General features: G+C 37.4%; 1 protein-coding gene across 1 annotated transcript in view; it reads right to left on the minus strand.

Annotated features, from left to right (window-relative positions):
* c3h1orf131 (chromosome 3 C1orf131 homolog) overlaps positions 1 to 27,421 on the minus strand; it is a 34,312-nt gene that overhangs the window by 1,938 nt on the left and 4,953 nt on the right. The window contains exons 2-6 of the mRNA XM_039747678.1: positions 17,475 to 17,776; positions 14,485 to 14,538; positions 12,733 to 12,828; positions 7,399 to 7,485; positions 4,001 to 4,059 (exon numbers count right to left, since the gene is read on the minus strand). Of these exons, the coding sequence (XP_039603612.1) occupies positions 4,001 to 4,059; positions 7,399 to 7,485; positions 12,733 to 12,828; positions 14,485 to 14,538; positions 17,475 to 17,776 (598 nt within the window). The remainder of the gene's footprint in view (positions 1 to 4,000; positions 4,060 to 7,398; positions 7,486 to 12,732; positions 12,829 to 14,484; positions 14,539 to 17,474; positions 17,777 to 27,421) is intronic.

Raw genomic sequence — 27,421 nt, forward strand, 5'->3', positions numbered from 1 at the left:
TTAACCACACAGGAGCAAAAGCAGCCAAGTGTTTGGGGAAGTGTTTGAAAAAGTTACTTGTTGTTTGTAGTGTTGGTGAGGCAGGGCAGTAAACAGCAGTCGCAGACACCGGCATCTCTGTAAGTAAAACACCGGCGCTGTAGTAAGTAATAGAAACAATGATTCCTTAGTGGAGGAAGAACTCCATTCGTAAGGTATATGAGAACATGAGGGCAACCATTAAGAAGAATATTAGGGAGGCTAAAAGACAGCCGGAGAGGAATATAGCAGATAAGGTGAAAGATTACCCAAAGAGATTACTTCAGTATTTTAGCAGTAAAAGAACGGTCAAGGAGGAGGTGCAATGAATCAGGAATAGTAAAGGAAAATTAAAAAATACAGACGGTGAAATAGCAGATGCTCTAAACTTTCATTTTTCTGAGGTCTTCACGTGTGAGGAAGTGGATTACCTATCAGTGGTAACAGGGACTACAAATGAAGTACTGAGTGATTTGGAAATTGTAGAAGGAGAAGTACTACTTAGATTAAATTGGCTGAAATCAAACAAATCACCAGGACCAGATAATATTCACCTTCAGTTCTTTTGGAGGTTAGTGTGTACATATACTATATAAATCCTTGACAAACATTTTTAGGAAGTCATTAGGTGTAATTCCAAAGGACTGGAAATATTATCCCGTTATATAAAAAGGGTAACCGCGCAGATCCAGGCAACTACTGACCAGTAATCTTAATGTGCATCACAGGCAATTAGTGGAAGAAGTTGTTAAGGATAAGATTGAGCAATACATGGCAAGAACAGGAGTTTTTGTGAACAGTCAGCATGGGTTCGGAAGAGGGAGGTCATGTTTACTAACATGCTGGAATTCTATGAGGATGAAACAAAAGCATATGGTACAAGTAGAGCAAATGATATTATTTATCTTGGCTTTCAGAAAGCATTTGATAAGGTGCCGAAGACAGACTGGGCATCAAATTAAAAGATGTGGGAGTTCAGTATGTTGTTTGTAGATGGGTGTAAAATTGTCTCAGACACTGGAAGTAAAGTGTTATGGTGCGAGGAACCCTATTAGAATTGGCTGATGTTAAGAGTTAACAGTAAGTATAAATAAATGATTTGGAGAGGAATGTAAGTAACAAGATGGTTAAGTTTGCAGATGATACCAAGATAGGTGGATTGGCAGACAATTTAGAGTCTGCTGAATCATTACAGAGGGATCTGGACAGCATACAGGCTTGGGCAGATTTATAGCAGATGAAACTTAATGTCAGTAAATGTAAAGAATCACATGTAGGAAGTAAAAATGTTAGGTTTGAATACATGATTGGGGTGGTGGTCTGAAAATCAACAGTATACCTTATGAGATGCATTTAGGAGTTGTAGTGGACTTGACACTATGAACTTACTGACAATTTTCAGAAGCCATTAAGAAGGAAAACAGAATGTTAGGTTATATAGCATGATACGTTGAGTACAAGTCCAAGGAGGTTATGCTCAAGCTTTATAACACACTGGTGAGGCCTCATCTAGAGTACTGTGTGCAGTTTTGGTCTCCAGGCTACAAAAAGAAATAGCAGTGCTGGAAAAAGTCTAGAGAAGAGGGACTAGGCTCATTCCAGGGCTATAGGAAATGAATTATGAGGAAAGGTTAAGAGGTGACATGACTGAAGTGTTTAAAATTATGAAGGGAATTAGTATAGTGTATACTTTCAAATGAGTTGAACAAGCACACAGGGACATAGTTGGAAACTTATTAAGCATAAATTTCACACAAACAAGCTGATGGACTACTAGTAAGACAGTAGGACAGGTGGGATGATATATTTAATTCTCCAACTAGCTCAACTGGCTTTCACAGCTAGACTAGGAATGACGGCTGTCCGATTAACTGCGATTTTAGTTCCCTTTCTTTTCACTTTCTCAGATCGCTTTTTTGGAAGAACGTCAGTTTCGTAGTTTTTATGAACAGTTTGAAAATGCCTTTCCACATTTTCCTTCTTTGGAATAGCATTGATAGATTGACAGATCAGACAAACACACTTCGATTGTGACATTGTGAGAAAAAAATCCTCTTCCAATTCCACATCCAGCCCATACCCTCCCCAGTTTTTTTTTTAAATCCCTTCTTTAGTCGACATAAATTGGAAAGCTAACTAGATCACAGTCGGAGTTTTGCAGTAGCTTGCGCGTTTGATCGTAAGTGCAGGATGACCAGTGTGTTAGAAGAAAAGAGATCTCAGAATGGCCGCCCTGTATGTCAATCAAGTGGCAAATGCCATATGGGAGGATATATGATAGGCTAACGTTTAAAAAAAAAATTTTTTTGAATGCAACGCGATCTACCTGCACCACCTTTGCAATCTATCGCTCGATCACGATCGACGCATTGGGCACCCCTGCTGTAGTGTTTATCTAATAGAAACAGCGCTTTATGCACCATTCAACTATAACAAACTTAATATTGGCTTTGCTATTATTTACCTTATCTATACTCTTGTTTATTCTTAAATAGCATTCTTATAATTCAAGAACACTATGTAAAAATAATAGAACAAATGAGGCATGTGATCACTTTAAATTAATTTAAGAAGCCAAATTAATTTTATTATCCAAATAAAATTACACCATTACTATTGCTTCAAGAAGAACTATGCCATTAAATGGCTGCCAGCAGAAAGGGTGGCAATTGAAAAAAAAATATTGAAGATATAGTGTTATTTTGCATATGTATAACTGTTAACATGTGCAATTAATGTATTAAAAATTTCTGTGATTAAAATTTTTAATGCAAAATTTGACTATGCTTCACATGTTGTTAGTGAAGCATCATTGGCTGTTCTTGTGTTCCAGTTTATATACATTAAATATTTCTCAGTATTCTCTATTTTCCCCTTTGGCACATTTGCAACCTTATTTAAACAAAATGGGCAACTTATGTTTTGTTTTTCACATTTGACCTGTTTTTTCTGTATTAGGGAACAACTCGGCATCCAACAGGGATTTAACAAGAGATACAAGGAGTTGATGAATATAAGGTGCGGTATAAGTCATGCAGGTTGCAACACAATATTTACGATGCACTTCACACAAAGAGTAGTTTTATTTCTACTGCTGCCCTGATGCTACCATACTCTAGGTTAAATTTCTTTTGAGGATAATGCTAGCTTCTGACTGCATTTATATTTACATATTTTCAACACTACCCGATGGTCAGGATAAACAGTTGAAACTGTTGAATATTAAAGCAAGCAAGGTGAGTAAAACTACACTGAAGACGTATTACTACAAAGGACATTTGCTGCATAAAGGTTTAATATATACAATACATGACAAATCAATTCATATTAATATTATTGAATGACAAAGCCATTGCAAAACAGATATTAGTTTAAAAAAAGTTGAACATGTCTCTCACTCCTCCATCAGTTACTGATGGTTGTTGCCTTGGGTTGCACAAAATATTATATTTGAAGGTACAAAATCTAGGTAGCACACAAACAATATGTATGTTAATGATGTGCTTGTTGGCTTTCACCATCAACAACAACATTTATTTATATAGCACATTTTCATACAAACAGTAGCTCAAAGTGCTTTACATATTAAAGAATAGAAAAATGAAAGACACAATTATAAAACAAAATAAATCAACATTAACATCGAATAAGAGTAAGGTTCAATGGCCAGGGGACAGAAAAAACAAAAAAACTCCAGACGGCTGGAGAAAAAATAAAAAATAACCATTCACCACAATGACTTATTTATGGCTATGAGCAGAAAGCAAATATTTCATTTTAACCCAACCATACAGGAGTTAATGCAACTGTATTATAAATGTGTGATTCAAACACTGTGAGGCTCAATTTAAATTGGCTTCTACTGGCAGTCATACAACCATATACTGTAGTGTTGGCATTGTAATATTAACAAAAAAAGCAGATTTGAATTTGTAAACTGTATAACAAATATTGACTTTACAAATTTTATAACATAATATACCTGTTCTGTCCTCTTCTCTTCTTTTTCTTCAATGGTTCATCTTTGGCTTCTTCTTTATCCTAAAGACAAATCCAATAAAACAGGCCTCAGTTTGTCAGTCAACAATGTTCATGTTTGTGCCTTGTAATGGATTGGTCCTCCATTGGGAGCATCCCAGTATTGATGAGTCAGGAAGAAAGTCCACACGATCCTGAACTGGATAAGTAGGTTGGCAAATGGATGGGCACATTTAATAATGACTGTAATGTCTAAGCTACTGTAGGATTAATGCGTGAACAAGGCAAACAAATTAACGACTGTTAAACAGTGGTAATTAGTAAAAGGTTTTAAATGTTTATATAGTTGATACAATATTTTATGTTATGTTAAAATGAATGAATTACAATTACATAACAGTTACATGTAAGGTATGAGCTGGGTCACAGAACTGGAGGAAAAAAAAACTGACACTTTTGTTACTATTTTGGAATATGAGATGTGTGGCATGGAATTTATAATTTTAGAAAACAGAATGTAATGATAAACTTTTATAAAAGTACTAAGGCGACTTTCTTCATAATATTACAAATTTCACTGCTTTTAGTACACCAGTTTAATTGTAATAAATGGAACAACACCATTTCTCAAGTAGAATAAAGCAAACTCAACAAATGAAACAAAGATACAGGATATGATTTCTGCACAGTTAATAATTAGTATACTCAACCATTTCTCTAAATTATTTTGCAGTGTTTTTCCTTTGAAATTTCATATAATTTTTCCTCAGTCATTTGTTTGAATGTACTGCATATCAGATGTCCACAACGTAATTAATCTTATAATATAAGTCTATGTCACATGGCATTGTTTATGTTAAATGCTATCCAAAACTTACTTTTTTTTTCTAAAAAAGCTTCTCCATTTTATTAAACTGACATTAATATTGTATTCAATATTAATATGGTATTGCAAGTACCTGAGACTTTGAGATGAAAAGACAAAAGTGCAGAATGTCACTTTACTTTAGGGTATTTTTTGTACATGCTTTAATCCTTTGAATAATGTTATGTCCTCCTGTAAGTGTTAGGAAAATTTCTTCTTGCACTTGCTTCTCACATATAAAGAACTATGAATCGGTAGCATGAGATTTACACTAAGTTTTTTCATTCACTTTTTACTTTTGGAATTAGGATGTGTAAACCAGAATTAAGACTAGAGAACTGTTCAAGAGCTATGGCATAGAAACTGAAATTACAAAATTAGTAAACTGAAATATCAAGAAAAAGAAAGACATTGTTGGTGTATTTAGCAATAAGCAATGTCCAAGACAGCAAAAAAAACTTCAGCTGATAACTGAGAAATTATCAGGGCAGGGAGGAAAAAAAGAGAGAAAAAAAAAAAACTCTTGCTGAAATCAGCAACACCTTCTAAAATGCAGGAGATAAATTCTGCTAACCACAGACCCATAAAGGTCATGCTGCAATTTAAGTAATCACTGGAACAGCAGAAAAACGTTAGAAGTGTACACAAACATGAATATCTTAACAAAACCACACAGCAAGACAAAGTGGAAAACGTCAGCCTGGCCAGATTTTCTGATTTAAATCTACCTGAGCAGAAATTGTAATTTCTGAAAAGGAGACTTGTGTGAGAAAGGCACTGAAATGTCTCTAAAGATTTATGGCAAAAGATTTCTACTGTGAGATTATAAGATGCAGGACTACCTAAAATTACATGAATAAATAAAACTACTGCCACTAGAATGTTCTACCTGCCAATATTAGAGAAGCCTTAGAACTTGTATTCACTCTTGTCAGTGTTCGTTAACAAGGATTTACATATTACTTTACAGTAATTGTTTCCATCTTTACAATGGGTTTCTTCTGAATTTTTCACATTGTCTTCTTTGTTATCTGTAGTGATCGCTACCGCTTTGACCATGTTATTACTTGTGATATTAAAACGAGATCATAGACTAGTCTTTGTAAACTAAAATGAAGTTTTTTTTTCCCTCTGAAAGAAACCTGTTTTACGGTGTCCTTAAGCTTAATATATACAGTATATATATATATATAGTCATATTTTATACTTAACATAAATAGATGCATTAAAAAGCTAGGTTAAATTTTGTGATAGCCTAAGATCATGTCTAGTGTTTACTCTTGCCTTGCACCCGAGGTTACTTGCTCTGAAAATGGAAATTAGTATAAATAAATTCTGCAAACAACTATATTCCATATTTTACTATACACCAATTGGCCACAATATAAAAAACACCCTGCCTAATATTGTGCAGGTCAATGTCAAGGCATGGGCTCCACAAGAAATCTGAAGTTGTCCTGTGGGATCTGGCACGAAGACATTACCAGCAGATACTTTAAATCATGTAGGTTACAAGATAGGCCTCCATGGATTGGAAATGTTTATCTAGCACATCCCACTGATGCTCAATCGACTGAGATCTGGGGAATTTGAAGGCCAAAACCTTGAACATATTTTCAAGTTCCTCAAACCATTTCTGAACAATTTTTGCAGTGTGGCATTGTGAATTATCCTGCTGAAAGAGGCCACTGAAATTACGTAAAACCACTGCCATGAAGGGGTATACATGATCTGCATCAATCTTTAGGTAGGTGATATGTGTCTAAGTAGCATCCACATGAATGCCAGGGCACAAGGTCTCCCAGCATGACACTGCCAAATGCATGATACTGCATTCTTTCATTGCTCCATTGTCCAGTTCTGATGTTCACAACGTAGGTGCTTTAGGTGGTTGGAAGGTCTGGACACACACAAAAAGCTGTGATACACTTTGTGTTCTGACACATTTCTCTCATGGAAGTATTAAGTTTTTCATCAGTTTATGCTACAGCAGACTAGTCTTTACTGCCCATGCATATCAATGAGCCTTGGGCATCCGTGACCCTGTTGCCGATTCACTGGTTTTCCTTCCTTGGAACACTTTTTGTAGGTACTAAACGTGCATACCAGGAAAAAGAAGCATTGGTGTTATTGACCAAGTTTCTAGCCATCATAATTTGGCTCTCGTCAAAGTCACTCAGATGCTTATACTTGACCATTTTTCCTGCTTCTATGACATCAACTTCAAGAACTGACTGATACCTTGCTGCCTAATATATTTCACCCATTGACAGGTGCCAACGTAATGAAATAATCATCGTTATTCACTTCTCCTGTCAGTGATTTTAATATTGTGGCTGGTCAGTGGACACTTCAATGTTTTACATGTGGGTTTGTTGTATAGAGTTATGATATAATTGAGCAATTAATTTTAAGTTTTTGAATGCATGTTATGCATTTTCAATTATGTATATCAGTAATTGTGTATAATGCTCCAGAGCTTCTTTATAGAATAGGAAGAATAAACGTATTTTCACTCTATGCCAAAACATATTTACCATCATCATCTCTTCTCTTTCCTTCTTTTTTTTCTCCTTAATACTTTCCTGGTAAATCTTGTAATTAACGTATTCCCGCTTTAGTGGCTAGAATAACAAAGGGAAAAATTAATTATAAATGGTATTAGAGTATGGAATTCATGCTGCAGATTGACTTTCTATATTCTTAGGGGTCATTATTGTGACATATATAGAGTACAGTGTAATTCTTACTCACATGTGCTAATCAACATGCAACATGTCACCATGATCAGTGAATATTATTTCTTTACTTCTGTCTTCTTTATCTGAAATAATTACTTTACTTCAAAATTAGTACAGTATTATAATTAGAGAAATTATAAAAATATATTCTTTGTTAACTTTAGCTCTGATGAATAATACTATTCCCAGATAAATTCTGAAACTGAAGACTTACAGCAAGTCAAGATTTAAATAATCATAACCTAAACAATCTTCATTTATCTTGCTTTAATAGTAGTGGTTTTAGCTAGAAAGACAAAAGTGTTCCATTATGCATTTTAGCTGTTAATACTCTAAGTTTATTTTATTTAGAAGAATAAAATTACATTCTCCAACTCACTTACTCCAGGATCATTGGAGTACAAAGCAAGAATTAAATCTATACCATTCCATGTCAGTGCCTATTCATGCACACACCCACACCCGATCAATTAGAATTGTCAGTTAACCCAACACCCATCTTTAACATGTGGGAGTAAATGCAGAATAATCAGGTACAAACTTTTTAACACTAGAATTACCAAAGCCTATGAAAAAACTTGTAAAACTGGTCCACCTTAAATCCCTTCGTACCTGTCAGTGTCTTTTGTCCTGTAAATGTGCTGATAAAGACAAGCAGTCTGCTATTCCATCTAAGACAAGACAAGCAGCAAGCAGCTTGCTATTCCATCCCCCCACCGCCGCAGAACGTGCACAAAGTTCTCCCAGTTCATGCCTTGATTATCTGGGAATGAAGTGCTGGAGTTTTAGAGTGGAAATAATAGATTGTTATTTGGAATACATGAATTTCATGTGTGTTCCATTTCTACAATAATCTGTGTAAACACATTGTTAAAACAGAAACGTTTTTAATATTGTAGTGGTAAATGACAAAATGTAGGCATAAACTATATAATGTGATAAGCCTGAAGTCCAAAGATCAAATAAACACTTTCACAAAAGGTTCAAGGACGATACAACAGCATCCGCGGCATAGCGGTAAGATTTGCTGACTTGTAGTCAAGAGTCCCCGGTTCAATCCCAACTGCCTCCTATATTTACCATTTTCACTAGTGAGCTGCTCTTATTGTTAATATTATACAGTACACACATACATTTGGTTTGCATCTGTAACAGCCGGTGTACATTTATAGGACTTGTAAAAGTTAACTTTTTTTTCACTTTTATTCTCTCAGTCACGACCACGATACACACTACCACCTCCTACACAGGGATCTGATGCTGTTACTTTTTATCTGAAACTGGGAATCACTGTAGATGTGAGTGGTGTTTTGAGGCAATGGAACTGGACATTCTCTGATCTGGAGGGATAAAAGCTGACACACAAACACTGGTGAATGTGCCTTCTTCGTATCCCACTGTCACTTGATTTTTTTTATTAAGTTTTATTGAGTATTCCTGCTCACGCTGAATTAGTAAACACCTTATGGTCCATGATGTCAAAGCCGCACTGACAAAAAAAAAAAGAAAAAACAGAGACATAGGTTGTCACAGGAGGCTGTGGGTCAGACCCAGCCTGGATGCCTAGAAGGACCGGGAGGTGGTCTATGTGTCCCCCGGGCCACAAGGGGGCAACCACCGTGGATGATGAGGGGATCACAGGGACAGAGCAAGGAGGCTCAAACCCACTGGGGCCTGTGGCCACCGCCAGGGGGTGCCATGAGTGTCGTGGAGCCCGGGAGATCAACACTTCTGCCACACCTGGGAAGGTGCAGGAAGGACCTTCCAGGGATGCTTGGAGTGCTTCCGAGTGCAAAGGCAGCACTTCTGACACACCAGGAAGTGCTGCCGGAAGAATGTCATCAAGCACCTGGAGCGCATCCAGGTGGAAATAAAAGGGAGTTCGTTCCTACAGTCGGAGAGCTAGAGTCGGGAGCAGGACAAAGCTCCCAGGACAGGAGGAGGAAAGGCAGCCAACGGACATTTAAAGGCCCGTACGTAAGGATGTTTGGTGCTGGAGCACTGTGTGTGGTGCAGGACTATTTGGAACGAGTAAATAGTTTTAATAAACGTGTGGCATTTGACATCCGGTGTCTGTCTGTGTGTGGTCAGGCTGATTATCACAAGGTATATATGATATTTGGAATTATTCATTTTATGACCTGTATAGTACATTTCGGAAAACATTGTGGCATGGATGCAACATAATTCATAAAATTCATACTCATTCGCATAATATCTTGTGGTTGTAATCAGTGACCGCATGTTTCCCTCTCCCCCCAATCTTGCCAGTGTCCACTTTTGGGTGCACAGTACTGTTTCTTTTGTACTCCAGAACATGCAGAAGAAAGAATAGTACAGAGAGTTCAGTTCAGCGCTATATGCAATCATCAAATTCAAACATTAACAGTTCACACACACGCAAGGAGCGTTCTTCCTACATTTACGACATGTGTACCTGTTGCAATGTACACACTTCTCTGTGAAAACTGAAAAAAGTTAACTTTTACAAGTACCATAAATTTATACCCAAGGTCCCATATAGTTGTCTCTCTTTTTTCTCCGTGGTTCATGCGGGTAGCCGGTTGTTTGTGCTATAACAAGCTTGACCTGGTGGCGATCAACGCACATGTACTGTGCAAGGCATGTATGGGGTCCACTGAGAAAAGAAGAGTGTTCATGGCTCACCTTACAGAGAACTTCGCCGTCGCATCTTACTAGAAAAGGCAATGGAAAAAGAAAAGGAGGATGCAACATCAACAAGCTTCTGTTCCAGACAGCCACTTTCACCAGGAAAGTAAACTGAGTCAGTGTTAGGTGCCCCTTCAATGTAATAGGAACTAAAGCATAGAGAGAAGTGTGTACATTGCAACAGGTACACATGTCATAAATGGAGGAAGTAAAGTCCATGCGTGTGAGTGAACTGTTAACATTTCAATTTGATGACCTCTATGTACTATTCTTTCCTCTGCATGTCCTGAAGTACAAAAGAAACAGCACCATATAGCAACGTGGAGACTGGCAAGATCAGGGGAAAAAAAAAGAAAAAAAGATGCGGTCACTGATTACAACCGCAACATGTTATGCGAATGAATATGAATAATATGAATAATGTTGCATCCGTGCCACAGTGTTTTCCGAAATGTACTATACAGGTCATAAAATTAATAATTCCAAATATCATATATACCTACGCCTATGTTTTTTTTTTTTTTGTCAGTACGGCTTTGACATCATGGACCATAAGGTGCATAATAATTCAGCATGAGCAGGAATACTCAATAAAACTGAATAAAAAAAAAAAGTGACGGTGAGATACGAAGAAGGCAGATTCACCAGCGTTTGTGTGTCAGCTGTTATCCCTCCAGATCTGAGAATGTCCAGGTCCATTGCCTCAAAACACCACTCACATCTGCAGTTATTCCCAGTTTCAGATAAAAAGTAAGATGTCAGATCCCTGTGTGTGATGGGGGGGCGGTAGTATGTATCGTGATCGTGACTGAGAGAATAAAAGTAGTAAAAAGTCCTATAAATGTACACTGGCTGTTACAGACACAAACCAAATACAGTATATGCGTTTACTGTATAATATTAACAATAAGAGCAGCTTACTACTGAAAATGGTAAATATAGGAGGCAGTCGGGATTGAACTGGGGACTCTTGATTACAAGTCAGCAAATCTTACCGCTACGCCACGGAAGCTGTTGTATCGTCCTTGAACCTTTTGTGAAAGTGTTTATCTGATCTTTGGACTTCACACATTATATAGTTTATGCCTACATTTTGTAATTTACTACTAAAATATGAAAAACGTTTCTGTTTTAACAATTTGTTTACTTTGTACACTACTTGCTGCTTGTCTTGGTGGGGGGATGGAATAGCATGCTGCTTGCCTTTATTGGCACATTTACAGGACAAAAGAAGCTAACGGAGAGATTTTACAAGTTTTTTCGAAGGCTTTGATAATTCTAGTGTTAAATGAACAATCTGTCTAAATTTTAGAATTTCCTCGGCTTGTTTCTTAACACTAGAATTACCAAAGCCTACTAAAAAACTTGTAAAACCGGCCCACCTTAATTCCCTTCGTACCTGTCAGTGTCTTTTGTCCTGTAAATGTGCTGATAAAGACAAGCAGCCTGGTATCCCATCTCACCGCACTTGTTTTGTTATACTTGTACCTTTATTAAAAGTGTTTATTTCATATTTGTATTTCAGGCTTCACACATTATACATTTCATGTCTACATTTTGTCAATTATTACTAAAACATGAAAAAAATTTCTGTGTTAACGACATTTTTACATAGATTGATCTTGTCATGGAACACACATGAAACAGTACTACTACCAAAAATGTATGTGGTTGACAAAGCTCCACATTTTTCAGCCCAGTTAATGTTTTTTTCAGAATTTTATAAACACTTTTATATGGGAGACAAATCGTCTGATATTTAAACACCTTAAACTAAAGAGTAAAGTCACCAAATGGCACAGTGAAAGTGAAATCATGAAAGTACTTTTAGGTTATTTCTATTAACAGCTCAGTTACACTGACAACAGATGATGGAAAATAATCAAGTATATTTATGAATCCAAGGATAACTGAAGCAGACTACAAATTTAAAGGACAATAAACCAATAACACAAAACAAAGGCACAAAATGCTTTTACTGATTCTCTATTCAAGAATATAAAAGATTTCAAATTTCCAGATTCTTTCTGACATTAGTGACACAATTAATCTTATATATGTTCGGTCTAAAAACCAGCAAACCGATAACTGCTTATAGAGTTGTTAGAAGAAAGGTCAAGATTTTTAAAATGTTGGCTTGCTGCTTAGGAGCTCACATTATCTGTAAATAATGACCAAACTATCGTCCTCCAGTAGAATTCTGAATGATGTTAAAGAAAGACACAGTTGAGACAATCAGGTGCAGTGATATTGTTAAGATGCACAGCAAAAATATTTGTCAAAAGAACAGTTACATTCAGAGGACATACAAAACAAGTTGTTTACTACTCCATGGATTGTTCTACTCATGACAAAATCTCATCATAAAGACTTTTATTTGCAATACATTTACAGTGAATAAATGCATTCCCTACTAGTACTGAATCAATTATACATTTTAAGTATACATCAAATTCATACCTTTGCACCTAGCATGACAGCCCGTTCTTGTTCAAGCATTCTCTGCTGATCTTTTTTATATCCTGTGATGCCAAACCTGTGAACCTCTAATCTGGCCTGAAAAAAAAAACCTTGTGTATTTTAGATACATTCAAAACACACGGTTTACATAATTTGAGAAGAGAACCCCTTTCATTTCAACTAATTCAAATGTTTAGGAAGCAGTTATGTAGGCTCATCCACTTACTTTATAAAATATGGTACATAATTCATTTCAAAATTCTCCCTTGTGCAAAACACATAAAGGCAGCTTTCTGACAAAGGTGTGCTTCCTGTCAATTATCACTTGTTCATCACACTGCACCTTTCAATTGAGGATTACTGCAACTTCAAGAGATTTTTTTGTAAAACGCACTCAATCCAAATAAATCTACTAGATCTTTATAAGACTGGAAATTTATATCACTGAAATAAGACATACAGATGTCTGTGGTGTCTCTGTCATGTTAAGAATTGTTGGCAGCAGTAACATTATAATAAATACTGTAACAAACTGCCAAAAATTAACAAAAATGAAGGAGGTAGCAAAAACACTTCAAAAAAATGAACAACTGGCAAACACTAGGTAAATGCATTTTAATTTTGAAAAATATAAAGTGCTTCAGGCCAGTGAATCAACATTAACCACAATGATGATGGGACATACAAGCAACTTCTGAAAAGAATTTAGGAGTTTATGTTGATGCAACATTCTCATTGACAAGACCAAATATAGAAACTAATAAAAAGGTAAATACAATTCAGGTTATACTGTTAAACTGTTGAAAATCAATCAAAGGATTTTATGCTTGTGCTCTACATTGTGCTAATGAGATTAACATCGTGTATGCTGTGTGCAGTTCTGGTCACGACAGTAAAGAAAGAAAGAGCAAACAAGTAAATCCCTGTACTGAAGAGCACATCTTACTCTGACACTATAAAGGTAATAAACTTCCTTAGACCTAAACAAAAATGGTTATACGAAGGCCTACTTCAATAGTTTTAAAAGCCATGATATGGTTGGTCCAGGACAGTTTTTTCAGTCACAGTAAATCATGCACTCCAGGATGCAAGTGAAAAGTAATGGATGTGCATTTAAAATGTCATTAAGCTAATGCAGAAAACTTGACAACTTTTTAAATTATCGGGATCAGAAACTGGTACAACTTAGGTATTAGCAAACTAAATAACCTTAATGAACAACTGAATATTCTACTCTCATTAGTCAAATTTCTTATTTTCTTCTGTGTAAGCTATGGCTATAATTTGAATGCTCTTTCACCTCCAAACTATGAAATGTTATCAAGCAGTTATCTGCAATTTAGGGATGAAAGTGATATGTCTAATAATTTATAGTAAGTTTGACTCCATAGAACCAGTATGAAAAAAAAAAATTAAATATCATGAAGCTTAAGAAAACCACAACAGACAACAGTAGTCATTATAGCTGCTTATTATGCCATCACAACATAAGCCATCTGTTGGCAATATGTAACTAATTTTTGTTTTGCTTCATTTAACTGCCTGACAGACCCCAAGCCTTTTGTAAAATATGGCATATAAATTTTGTTGACATGAGTAGGAGATCAGTACAAATAAAACCAGCAAGCAGCTATATTATAATTTATTTTTATAATACACATTACTGAATGCTTAAACAAATTAAAAAGAAAATCCAAACATGTGCTTTAAACTGCCTTTAGCTGACAGTTAACTGAAGTAGCTGTACTCTACCTTCTCCAAGCTGACAGTACTGGTTTCTGGCTTCGTCTTGGTATTTGCAACTTTCTAAAAGACATAAAAAATTAAAATTCAAGTATTACTTTAATAATTTTATGTTACTATTTATATTTCTCTAAAATACAGGTCGGTTCCTGCAGCATAGCTGACTACAAAAAATGATGACATTGCACAAGAAAAAATGTTTTTAAGAACTGTGGTCTAAGCTTTTAAATCGGAAGTCCACCTGATATCTGAACCCACTTAATCTAATTCAAGGGCTTTGTGGGGAGCCACAGCAATAAGCAGTCAACTCTGGGGAGGTCACCAGTATAGTATTCATACATTCACACATAATGGTCCAATCTGGAGTTTCCACACATACACACACACCCACACACAAACATACACATACAGACAGGTAGATGAAATGAATCATTGACCTCACGTTAGCACTTCATTTCATACCATCACCACCATCAGAGATCTAATGGAGTCTGTTGCAAAATTTGATACAAAACAGTATGACCTCAATAATGAATGGTGATTACAATAAGCATAATATCTCAACCTTTTTAGGCTTGCTAAAGCCAATTGTCAGTAAACAGACCTAGACATTAATCCAAGAAACTCCTATGAAAATGAAGAAAAACAAGGACCTGAAGTGAGTTAGCTAATATGAAAACCGACATACAGTAATTGAGGTGCTTGATGTGCATAAAAAATTAAAATTTCACTTCAATTTAGTTTTTGGGTTCCTCAAAAATTATATTAAAATATGAAGTACAAATGTACCCTTGAACTAGACAAGGAGTTGTATAAGCTTTATCCTTTTAATTCACATCGACTGTGGTGGAAGAAGGAGGCACACCCTAGAGGAACATGGACTGCGATATAAGGAGGAATAAATCCATTTTCCCTGCATGCAAAATACAGAATTCAAGTGTTGCATAATTTTCTGTTCTTTTTTGGCAGTTTTACAAAATCATTTATTTTTGTGACTTTATTTCCCTGACACTATGCACGAAGTACTTACAAACACAACCCAGCGGTCAGAAATAAGCTATGCAAAGAAACAAAAGAAACCGATTACCTTCCAGTTATTTGTACTTGATGTGTTGGAGGGAGCCTAATCTGAAAAAGCTTCACACATACTATGCCTACTTATTTGTAAATAAGCTCTTTGTACAATGACATTTTAAAACATATGGTTAATCACAAGGTTTCACAGACACAAAGTTAAGAACACCTGGCAATTTTCAAACCTACATAATGCAGTCTATCAGCAGAGCTGGGTACAATCCAAGATTCTTACAAAGATGGTACGACATTCCATCATTGGATACAATTGCCTAACTACATTCATCCACTTATACAGTGGTGTGAAAAACTATTTGCCCCCTTCCTGATTTCTTATTCTTTTGTATGTTTGTCACACAAAATGTTTCTGATCATCAGACACATTTAACCATTATTCAAATCTAACACAAGTAAACACAAAATGCAGTTTTTAAATGATGGTTTTTATTATTTAGGGAGAAAAAAAATCCAAACCTACATGGCCCTGTGTGAAAAAGTAATTGCCCCCTGAACCTAATAACTGGTTGGGCCACCCTTAGCAGCAATACCTGTAATCAAGCGTTTGTGATAACTTGCAATGGTATTTTCCCAAAAGTCTTGGAAATCATTGAGATGTTTCTTAGCAAAATTGAGACGAGCCCTAATGTTCTTTTTGCTTAACAGTGGTTTGCGTCTTGGAAAACTGCCATGCAGGCCGTTTTTGCCCAGTCTCTTTCTTATGGTGGAGTCGTGAACACTGACCTTAATTGAGGCAAGTGAGGCCTGCAGTTCTTTAGACGTTGTCCTGGGGTCTTTTGTGACCTCTCGGATGAGTCGTCTCTGCGCTCTTGGGGTAATTTTGGTCGGCCAGCCACTCCTGGGAAGGTTCACCACTGTTCCATGTTTTTGCCATTTGTGGATAATGGCTCTCACTGTGGTTCGCTGGAGTCTCAAAGCTTTAGAAATGGCTTTATAACCTTTACCAGACTGATAGATCTCAGTTACTTCTGTTCTCATTTGTTCCTGAATTTCTTTGGATCTTGGCATGATGTCTAGCTTTTGAGGTGCTTTTGGTCTACTTCTCTGTGTCAGGCAGCTCCTATTGAAGTGATTTCTTGATTGAAACAGGTGTGGCAGTAATCAGGCCTGGGGGTGGCTACGGAAATTGAACTCAGGTGTGATACACCACAGTTAGGTTATTTTTTAACAAGGGGCAATTACTTTTTCACACAGGGCCATGTAGGTTTGGATTTTTTCTCCCTAAATAATAAAAACCATCATTTAAAAACTGCATTTTGTGTTTACTTGTGTTATATTTGACTAATGATTAAATGTGTTTGATGATCAGAAACATTTTGTGTGACAAACATGCAAAAGAATAAGAAATCAGGAAGGGGGCAAATAGTTTTTCACACCACTGTACTTGGCTAGTTCAGGGTTACCATAAAAGTTAACGCGTCTTTGGGATGCTGGTAAAAAAAAAACACATGCAGACACAAAAACAGCATGCAGACTCCACACAGATAAAGCTGAGATAAAGCTCTCAAGCTGAGAGGCAGCAGTGGTACCCACTCTTCCACTTTGCCATAAAGACACTTAAATTGCCTGCTGCACATATCTGTACTGTACCTTGCCCACATAATTCAGGATCTCAAAGTGCTTCAGCTTACCCCAGCAGCAGTAAGCCAGAGAGGCCACCAGTCGACTACAGGACTTACTCATCCACAAACGTCACTGTGCACTCACAAAATGGCCAATTTGGAATTGCCAGCTTTACATTTCAGGAAATTAAACCTGAATAAACACAGGAGAATGCACAAAACTCCACAAAGTTTAACCACTGTCTGAGGTTCTGTTGCTTTTATGTTGTTGACTTTTCATATATTTACAAATTCGTAAGGCAAAATAATCCAAATTTTGGTTTTCTATTTTAAGATTTCTGTTACCTTATCAAGGGTACTGGGCTCTTTGACAGTAATGGTCCTCTTCTTGGAAGGGTCCTGAAAGGTGATTATCTGCACCTCACTTTGCTGTTTCTCAGGAAGGACTTTGGCTGTCTGAAATGTTTTCTCTGCAGTGGAGTTGAAACATTTTGAGTTCTCGATGCATGACTCTTTGATTTCTGTTACATGATCTGTCTTGATGTTATCATCACTGGCCACTTGAATGTCCTCAAGCTCATTGCTCTGACACTGGCTTCTTTTCTTCTTGACGGATTTCCATTTCTTTTTTCTTTCAGAGCTGTCACCTTGATAAGATAAATAAAAACATTTAACTAAAAACAGCATTTTTACAAAATATACAAGATCCTTAAATGATAATTATTTTTTCTACATTCATTTTCTACAGCTTGCCATTAAAATGAAAATTATTTAAAGCTCATATGAAATTTTGAAAGCATGGCTTTATTTTTTAGTTTCTTCTTTGGACAAAAAAGGAACATAACAAACAAGTTTGATATGTGACATTTTGTAAAGTTTTTAACATTATGGTTCCTTCCTTTAGTGCCTAATAGAAAAAAAAAAAACATATATAACTTACAAGTATATTACTACTATGTGATGGTGGAAGTTAGATTTGTGTATAGTGAGCACATGATGTAGGCTTGCCACATAGTTAGATATGAGGTCTCTATGAGCTCAGCACAAAGAACGTCAAGTGCTACTTCATTGAGATAAAATTAGAAAACATAATATGCACTTTTACTGCATAATATACAGTGTATATATATATATATATATATATATATATATATATATATAGAAGCGAAAGACTGTGATACATAGAGATCCACAAAGGGAGAAAATGAGACACATGCCATAAAATAGTTTTTTATTCCTTATTGTCTGTGTGTGTATATATATATATATATATATATATGTGTACTGTATATATAAATGGCAGCTGCCCTGGATAGAAATGGCTCCTCGGATTCCCGCAGGGCATCATGGGCCATGGAGTCCGTCTCTTCAGCACTGTTGGGTACCGCCAGGGGGAGCTCACCAAGAACACGGGGACTTTTATGATTACGCCACCCCGGAAGTACTTCGGGGTCACAAGGACGGAAGTACGGCACCTGATGAAGGAAGATGTGGAGTTGACCCGGAGAAGAAATACTTCCGGGTCATAGACTTTAAAAGGATTGTGGGAAACCCCAGCAGACCGAGCTGGAGTTGGGTGGAAGTGTGACGGAGCTGCTGGGAGTTGGAGGTGCGGTGTTTATTATATTATTGATTATTATTGATAATTGTTGAAAGTGCGGTGCTTTGGGCACTTTATAGAAGAAAATTATTAATAAAATCTTCTTGGCGTTTTATACGTGTGTCAGGGACGTCTGTCTGGTGGGTTCAACAGGGCAACAGCCTAGCGTCCACTATATATATATATATATATATATATATATATATATATATATATATATATATATATATATATATATATATATATATATATATAGCATTCATAGTCTGAAACATGATCTGATTGTATGGGTGGTTACCTACCAAGCAACGCGACATGTGTTTCGCCCTTATTTGGGCTCATCGGACGTACACACTCCACTGCATCCCCTAGCGGGGATCAAACCTCGGATGTCAGTGTCGGAGGTAAAGCCCCTTTACGCTGCGCCATGGTGTGCGGTTTGTTTACTTGAGAGCCTGGAGATTGGGGCAATTACATTCATAGCATTTGTAGTCTGAAACACGATCTGATTGCATGTGTGGTTACCTACCAGGTAACACAGGTGGCTGGTCTGCAAGTCGGCCATACAATCAGGCCTGATGAGCCCAAATAAGGGCGAAACACTTGTTGCGTACTTTTTGCATTATTTGACAGTAAAACTATATATAACATATTCTATATATATATATATATATATATATATATATATATATACACTAGCCATGTGCGCCCAACTACGTTGCGTATGTTAAAGTTGTCTGTGAAGGGCTCCCTGTTTAAATGCGGCTGCCAGTTATAAACTGGGCCCTTCGTCGCACAGCATTATGATTTTTTTATAAGGGAAACAAAATTACAAAAGAAAACCCTTGGTTATTGATTCGACAGGAATGGCCTACTTGGAATCACTGTCCGAATCGTAATTATGTGGTGGTGTAGGAGCATTTCTGCTTCTGTCCGTTCACTGTCCATCTCGTTTTCACGACGCTGTCGCTTCCTCTCACAATCTCTTCTCAACTTTTCTCCAATCTTGCAGGTTGCTTTGTGGCAATCCAAAGAGTAAGGCAATATACGCGGAGCAATGGTTATAAAAAGGGGACACATAGGTATCCAGGCTCTTTAAAGCTTAAATAGGGATCACTTCACTGACACGTGAGCAAGCCACGGTACAAATGTGAGACGCGCAGCACTCGCCGGCTACAACGTAACAATAATTTCCGGAACGTGCTGTTACGTTGTCATTCATTTTACCCACTGTCTTTCTTTCATTCATATGTTACATAGGCACGTACCTTTTATCTTGGGCAATCTTATTCTCTAACCAGGCCTCAGGAGCAAACCAGCGTAACACTGTCCACCACCCCTTTCGTTATTCCGGCACATTGCTGACATCCGTGAGTACCAACAACGTACTAAACCGCATGCGTGGAATTGCAGACAAATAAAGATCAAGATCTAAATGAAGATGTCTTCAGTTAATTTAAAGCACAACAATTTGTTTAGTTTGAATGTCTGTGTTTTGAGGTGTGACTGGAGTACTACAGTCTTCAGTAGTATAAGCTATAAGAGGAGATTCTTCATGCAATGCCTATGCTTTAGCTGTCTCTCTACTGCCATCTAGTGCTTCTTCTTCTAATTCATTCATGGACAAACAAAGATCAAGATCCAAATGAAGATTATATATATATATATATAAATATATATTATATATATATATAATGTAAAATTATGTTAACATTTGAATGGTGGAAACAATTTATTCACAAAACATACTTCATATGTGCAAGATGTTTTGATGTTTTACAAGAATGTCTCAACCCATTCGCCATCATGTTCAACACACAAAAACAAACAAGCAACAGTACCGTTTAAAGCCCGGACACACATTTCGCAAGGAATAGATGATACCACAGTCTGTATTATGTCCTTCGGGTCACTGATATCACAAACTTTCCTTCACCATACCCCATAACCAGAAATCACAAGGTGTCAAATCAGGGGAGTGTGGAGGCCATGGTAATGGTTCACCATGACCTTGCCATCAATCTGGAAAGGTGTGGTCGAGATAAGTATGAACAGTGCGGGTAAAATTAAGCAGTGTGCTATCTTGTTGGAGATACCTCGCCAATCGGATCTGTCGTGTAAGTTCATTAATGGTGTACTGCTGCACTATCTGTAAGTAGACGTCTGACGTCACTGTTGGGGTGTCAAAAAAGTAGGGCCCAATGACGCTAGTAATGGTCACACCACACTACACATTTAGCTTTGGAGAGCCTCTGTCTCAGATTAGCGCAAATGTATTGCTCCTGCAAGCGAACTATGATTCTTGGCAGGATGAGAAAAGTCGCAAAATCAACCCAAATGTTCAAGCAAATTATAGAAGAAAAACCCAATCTAAATCCGTTAATTGCTAGATAAGCTAGCAATGTGGAGGTAAGGACCCGTCCCCCTCCCCTTGGCCCGCTGGGTGTCTCTAGGATTTGCACAAATAAATCGGTATCGGAAGCGATCAATGATACATAGCACGATGAGAGTCACAAAATCAGCCAGAAAGTTCAAGGAACATATAGAAAAAAACCTGATCTAAATCCGTTAAGTAGTTCTCTCATGAAAGACAGACAGACAGACAGATATATTGGATTATATATATATATATATATATATATATATATATATATATATATATATATATATATATATATATATATATATATATATATATATATATATATATATATATATATATATATACAGTGATCCCTTGCTGTATCGCGCTTTGACTTTCGGGTTTTGCTCTATCGGATTTTATATGTAAGCATATGTAAATGTATATTGCGGATTTTTTCGCTGATTTGCGGATTTCTGCGGACAATGGGTCTTTTAATCTATGGTACATGCTTCCTCAGTTTGTTTGCCCAGTTGATTTCATACAAGGGACGCTATTGGCGGATGGCTTAGAAGCTACCCAATCAGAGCATGTATTACATATTAACTAAAACTCCTCAATGCTATAAGATATGCCTCCTGTGCGGTGCTCGATTGTTTGCTTGTCTCTGCCTCTATCTCACCCTCTCTGACATTCTCTGCGCCTGACGGAGGGGGTGTGAGCAGAGGTGCTGTTTGCACAGAAGCTGTTTGCCTAGTGGATACGGACGCTCCTCTAAGAAATGCGGCTTTATTGAGGTGCGTCCAAAAGCACACTTATTGATTTTTTGATTGTTTGCTTTAATCTCGGCTCTCTCTCTGACGTTCTCTGCTTGACGGAGGAGATGTGAGCAGAGGGCTTTGCACAGAGGCTGTTTGCTTAGAAGATATGGGCGCTCCTGTAAAAATGCTGAAAGGCTACCTTCGCATTGATCCCTTCATTGCCGCTGCTTTATCGCGGTGCTTGCATACTTAAAAGCGCAACAGCCCTATTGATTTTTCATTGTTTACTTTACTCTCTCTCTGACATTCTCCGCTCCTTACGCGCACTTTGAAGAGGAAGATATGTTTGCATTCTTTTAATTGTGAGAAAGAACTGTCATCTCTGTCTTGTCATGGAGCACAGTTTAAACTTTTGACTAAAGGGTGTTATTTCGTGTCTAGAGGGCTCTAATAATGTTAAAAAACGTATTTAGAAGGTCGTAAACAGGTTTTCTATGCTCTAACTGCGAAAATATTAGATTTATAAATAAAGAATCCTACTTCGTGGAAATTCATTTATCTGTCTGGAGCGGATTAACCGCGATAAACAAGGGTTTACTGTATAACTGTGCGGAGAATATTTATAAACAGTGTGGGAGAGTTTCTAAGGGCTTAAAATATATAAAATAATCAAACAAACATATGGTTTCTACTTCGCGGATTTTCACCTATCGCGGGGGGTTCTGGAACGCAACCCCCGCGATTGAGGAGGGATTACTGTATATTATATATATCATATATATTTTTTGATAAATTGTGCTGACAAAACTGCACTTTTGTATGCAAATTATCAATGCAAATACACACACATATATTATAGGTGCCAGGAAGGAAGAACAATCATTCTGGCTGGGATAAAGGAAAGATCCATACCTGGCCAGAAGGCCATAATGGAAGCAGAAGGTCAGCCCCTGACATGACAGAGTTGGAGTCCAGAAACACAGCCCTGTCAGACTCTTTGGGGACTGCCAGAGACCACTGCTGGGAGAGGACTACCCTGATTTCCACACAACACAGAAGTGCTCCAGACGACTTGGCCAGGACACCGGAAGCACTTCCTCGGTCAGCTTTAAGAGAGAGCCTGCCGCCTCACTTAAACGCAAAACAATTGTGTCTTGTGTATTTTGTTGATGTTCATATAAAGACGGTGTTACTTTTGTCAAATAAAATCATTAATTTGAACCTGGAATTGTGTTGGGTGTTACTGTGTCTGTAGTTTAATTCTCAGTGGCACCCCCTTATGGTTACTCTACACACACCGGCCACTTTATTAGGTTCACCATGTTAGAAACAGGTTGGACACCATTTTTTTCTTCAGAACTGCCATAATTCTTCGAGGCATAGATTCAACAAGGTGCTGGAAACGTTCCTTATGGATTTTGGTACAGATTTGTCAGCTGCACATCCATGATTCGAATCTCTTATTCTACCACATCCCAAATATGCTCTATTAGGTTGAGTTCTGGTGATTGTGGAGGTCATTTGAGTACAGCAAACTTGCTGTCATGTTCAAGAAATGAGTTTGAGATGATTTGAGCTTTGTGACATTGTGCGTTATCCTGCTGGAAGTAACCATCAGAAGATGGGTATACTGCAGTCATAAAGGGATGGACATGGTCTGCAACAATACTCAGGTAGGCCATGGCATTTAAATGATACCCAATTGGTACTAAAGGGCCCAACATGTGTTAAAATATCTCCCACACCATTACATCACCACCACCAGCCTGAACTGTTGATACAATGCAAGATTGATTGACGCTTTCATGTTGTTGACACCAAATTCTGACCCAAATTCAAACCACTCTGGCCATTCTCCTCTGACTTCTGGCATCAACAAGGCATTTTCTCCCAGAGAACTGCTACTCACTGGATATTTTTTCTTTTTCAGACCATTCTCTGTAAACCCTAGAGATGGCTGTGTGTGAAAATCCCAGTAGATTAGCAGTTTCTGAAATACTCAAACTAGCCCATCTGGCTCCAACAAGCATGCCACATTCAAAGTCACTTAAATCAATTTTCTTCCCTATCCTGATGCTTAGTTTGAATTTCTGCAAGCTGTCTTGACAATGTTTATATGCCTAAATGTATTGAGTTGCTGCCATGTGATCGTCTGAATAGATATTTGCATTAAGCAGTTGAACAGGTGTACCTAATAAAGTAGGTCGGTAAGTGTATATATACACACATATATTTATATATTGTATCTTCACCAGTATGCATGCATATCAAATGTTAAAAACAAAGAGTTGTGATATATGGCCGGCTAGTCATCCCGGGCCAATACCCCCAGGCCGCCAGGTGGAGCCCTCCCTGCAGCATGGAGGTGCCCCGGATGCCAGCAGGGAATTATGGACAATGGAGTTTTTATCCACAGCCCTGCTGGATACCACGGGGGCCGCTAGAAGGCGCTGCAGGGAGGAACGACTATTGTTTTCCCTACAACCTGGAATTGCGTCCTAGTCACATGGATAGAAATGTGGAAGTGTTACCAGTCACATGGACAGAGAGGGAAATACTTCTGGGTCAAGGAATATAAAAAGGACTGTGGGAGATCCCAGGGTTGAGCTGAGTCAGGAGGAAGGGTGGCAACGCATCTGGGAGAGGAGGATTGTGATTATTGAGTTATTATTGTGTTTATTGGATTTATATGAGTATTGTGGAGTGGAGGGTTCTTTGTGCACGTTATTGTCCAAATAAAAATTATTATTGGACTTTTATCTGGTGTCTGATCTGAGGGTTCAAGGGGACGACAGCGCCCCCTATCTGTCACAGAGTATAATTTTTCAAATATCTAGTTTGAGACAGAAAGAAGTAAAAGGGAGGGACAAACATTTTAAATCATTAATTTGCCTTCAAAAAGTTTTCACAATATCAGGTATTTTCTGCTGTACAAAAACAATTAAATATATAAAAAATAAATAAAAACATACAAAAAAGTCACCCAGCACTTTTGGGATACCATGCAAATTCAGAAGTTGCATCATAAGTTACCGGTTGAGCAAAATTACCACTTTGGTATGCTTCACTAACACTAGAACTAGAATCTATCTTGCTATCACTGTCAACATCTGAAGAACTGTCACTATAATAAACACAGTAAATTGCTTTTTTCTTCATGTGCCTGCGTTTAGCTTGCCCTGCCACTGCAAGTGCTGTGTCAACACCTGCTCTCCATTATCACTCACAGGTCACTGGATATGTATGGCTTACAGTGTGACAGGGGCTTTACGCATCACCTTTATGCATGACCAATCTATATTTTAATACACTCATTACTGTTTTACCTAAAATATGCTTTCCAAGCATACAATATAGCAAAGTTAAGTAGATATACTAAATATGTAGGAAAAAGAGAATCAATATATATATTTCTTTCTAGTACCACTGACTAGTTAGTTAGCTGTTTTACTGGCATACAGTGGTGTGAAAAACTATTTGCCTCCTTCCTGATTTCTTATTCTTTTGCATGTTTGTCACACAAAATGTTTCTGGTCATCAAACACATTTAACCATTAGTCAAATATAACACAAGTAAACACAAAATGCAGTTTTTAAATGATGGTTTTTATTATTTAGGAGAAAAAATCCAAACCTACATGGCCCTGTGTGAAAAAGTAATTGCCCCTTGTTAAAAATAACCTAACTGTGGTGTATCACACCCAAGTTCAATTTCCGTAGCCACCCCAGGCCTGATTACTGCCACACCTGTTTCAATCAAAAAATCACTTAAATAGGAGCTGCCTGACACAGAGAAGTAGACCAAAAGCACCTCAAAAGCTAGACATCATGCCAAGATCCAAAGAAATTCAGGAACAAATGAGAACAGAAGTAATTGAGATCTATCAGTCTGGTAAAGGTTATAAAGCCATTTCTAAAGCTTTGGGACTCCAGCGAACCACAGTGAGAGCCATTATCCACAAATGGCAAAAACATGGAACAGTGGTGAACCTTCCCAGGAGTGGCCGGCCGACCAAAATTACCCCAAGAGCGTAGAGACGACTCATCCGAGAGGTCACAAAATACCCCAGGACAACGTCTAAAGAACTGCAGGCCTCACTTGCCTCAATTAAGGTCAGTGTTCATGACTCCACCATAAGAAAGAGACTGGGCAAAACGGCCTGCATGGCAGATTTCCAAGACGCAAAACCACTGTTAAGCAAAAGAACATTAGGGCTTGTCTCAATTTTGCTAAGAAACATCTCAATGATTGCCAAGACTTTTAGGAAAATACCTTGTGGACTGATGAGACAAAAGTTGAACTGTTTGGAAGGCAAATGTCCCGTTACATCTGGTGTAAAAGGAACACAGCATTTCAGAAAAAGAACATCATACCAACAGTAAAATATGGTGGTGGTAGTGTGATGGTCTGGGGTTGTTTTGCTGCTTCAGGACCTGGAAGGCTTGCTGTGATAGATGGAACCATGAATTCTACTGTCTACAAAAAATCCTGAAGGAGAATGTCCGGCCATCTGTTCGTCAACTCAAGCTGAAGCGATCTTGGGTGCTGCAACAGGACAATGACCCAAAACACACCAGCAAATCCACCTCTGAATGGCTGAAGAAAAACAAAATGAAGACTTTGGAGTGGCCTAGTCAAAGTCCTGACCTGAATCCAATTGAGATGATATGGCATGACCTTAAAAAGGCGGTTCATGCTAGAAAACCCTCAAATAAAGCTGAATTACAACAATTCTGCAAAGATGAGTGGGCCAAAATTCCTCCAGAGCGCTGTAAAAGACTCATTGCAAGTTATCGCAAACCCTTGATTGCAGTTATTGCTGCTAAGGGTGGCCCAACCAGTTATTAGGTTCAGGGGGCAATTACTTTTTCACACAGGACCATGTAGGTTTGGATTTTATTTCTCCCTAAATAATAAAAACCATCATTTAAAAACTGCATCTTGTGTTTACTTGTGTTATATTTGACTAATGGTTAAATGTGTTTGATGATCAGAAACATTTTGTGTGACAAACATGCAAAAGAAGAAGAAATCAGGAAGGGGGCAAATAGTTTTTCACACCACTGTATGTCACAAAAACTACTGCAGTCATTCTTAGACTAGCACTCAGTAAATCATTTAAACATAACGTAATTTATATAATAGCTTGAAATAACATAACTTCCATCACACACACTTCACCAAAAAAAATCAAAATTTCATAAAATAATTAATAAAATATAAATCATTCTACACTTCTTCAGTGTTCACTTCATTGTTACTGTTAGGCAAGCTCTGGCAGAGGAACATAGCCACACATTGGAAAATTCACTTCAACAAAATTACTATGACTTGGAAATCTAAAAGTAGCAAGTCAATGATTTTTTAAGCCACCTGTTATGGCAGCAAAAAATTTAGAGCAACATATGCAGATACAACCAAACATATTGTCACTGCAATATCTCAAGTGCAACAAAAGGTGGAGACAATAATTCACCAATCAGTACAAATCAATATTCGGAACATGGTTAGAGTATTTTTTAGGATCAGGATGGGTGAAGCATAGATGCTTCCCAGTTAGATCAAAGC

Source organism: Polypterus senegalus, chromosome 3 (genome assembly GCF_016835505.1).
Source record: "Polypterus senegalus isolate Bchr_013 chromosome 3, ASM1683550v1, whole genome shotgun sequence".
In the NCBI taxonomy this organism is placed as follows: domain Eukaryota; kingdom Metazoa; phylum Chordata; class Cladistia; order Polypteriformes; family Polypteridae; genus Polypterus; species Polypterus senegalus.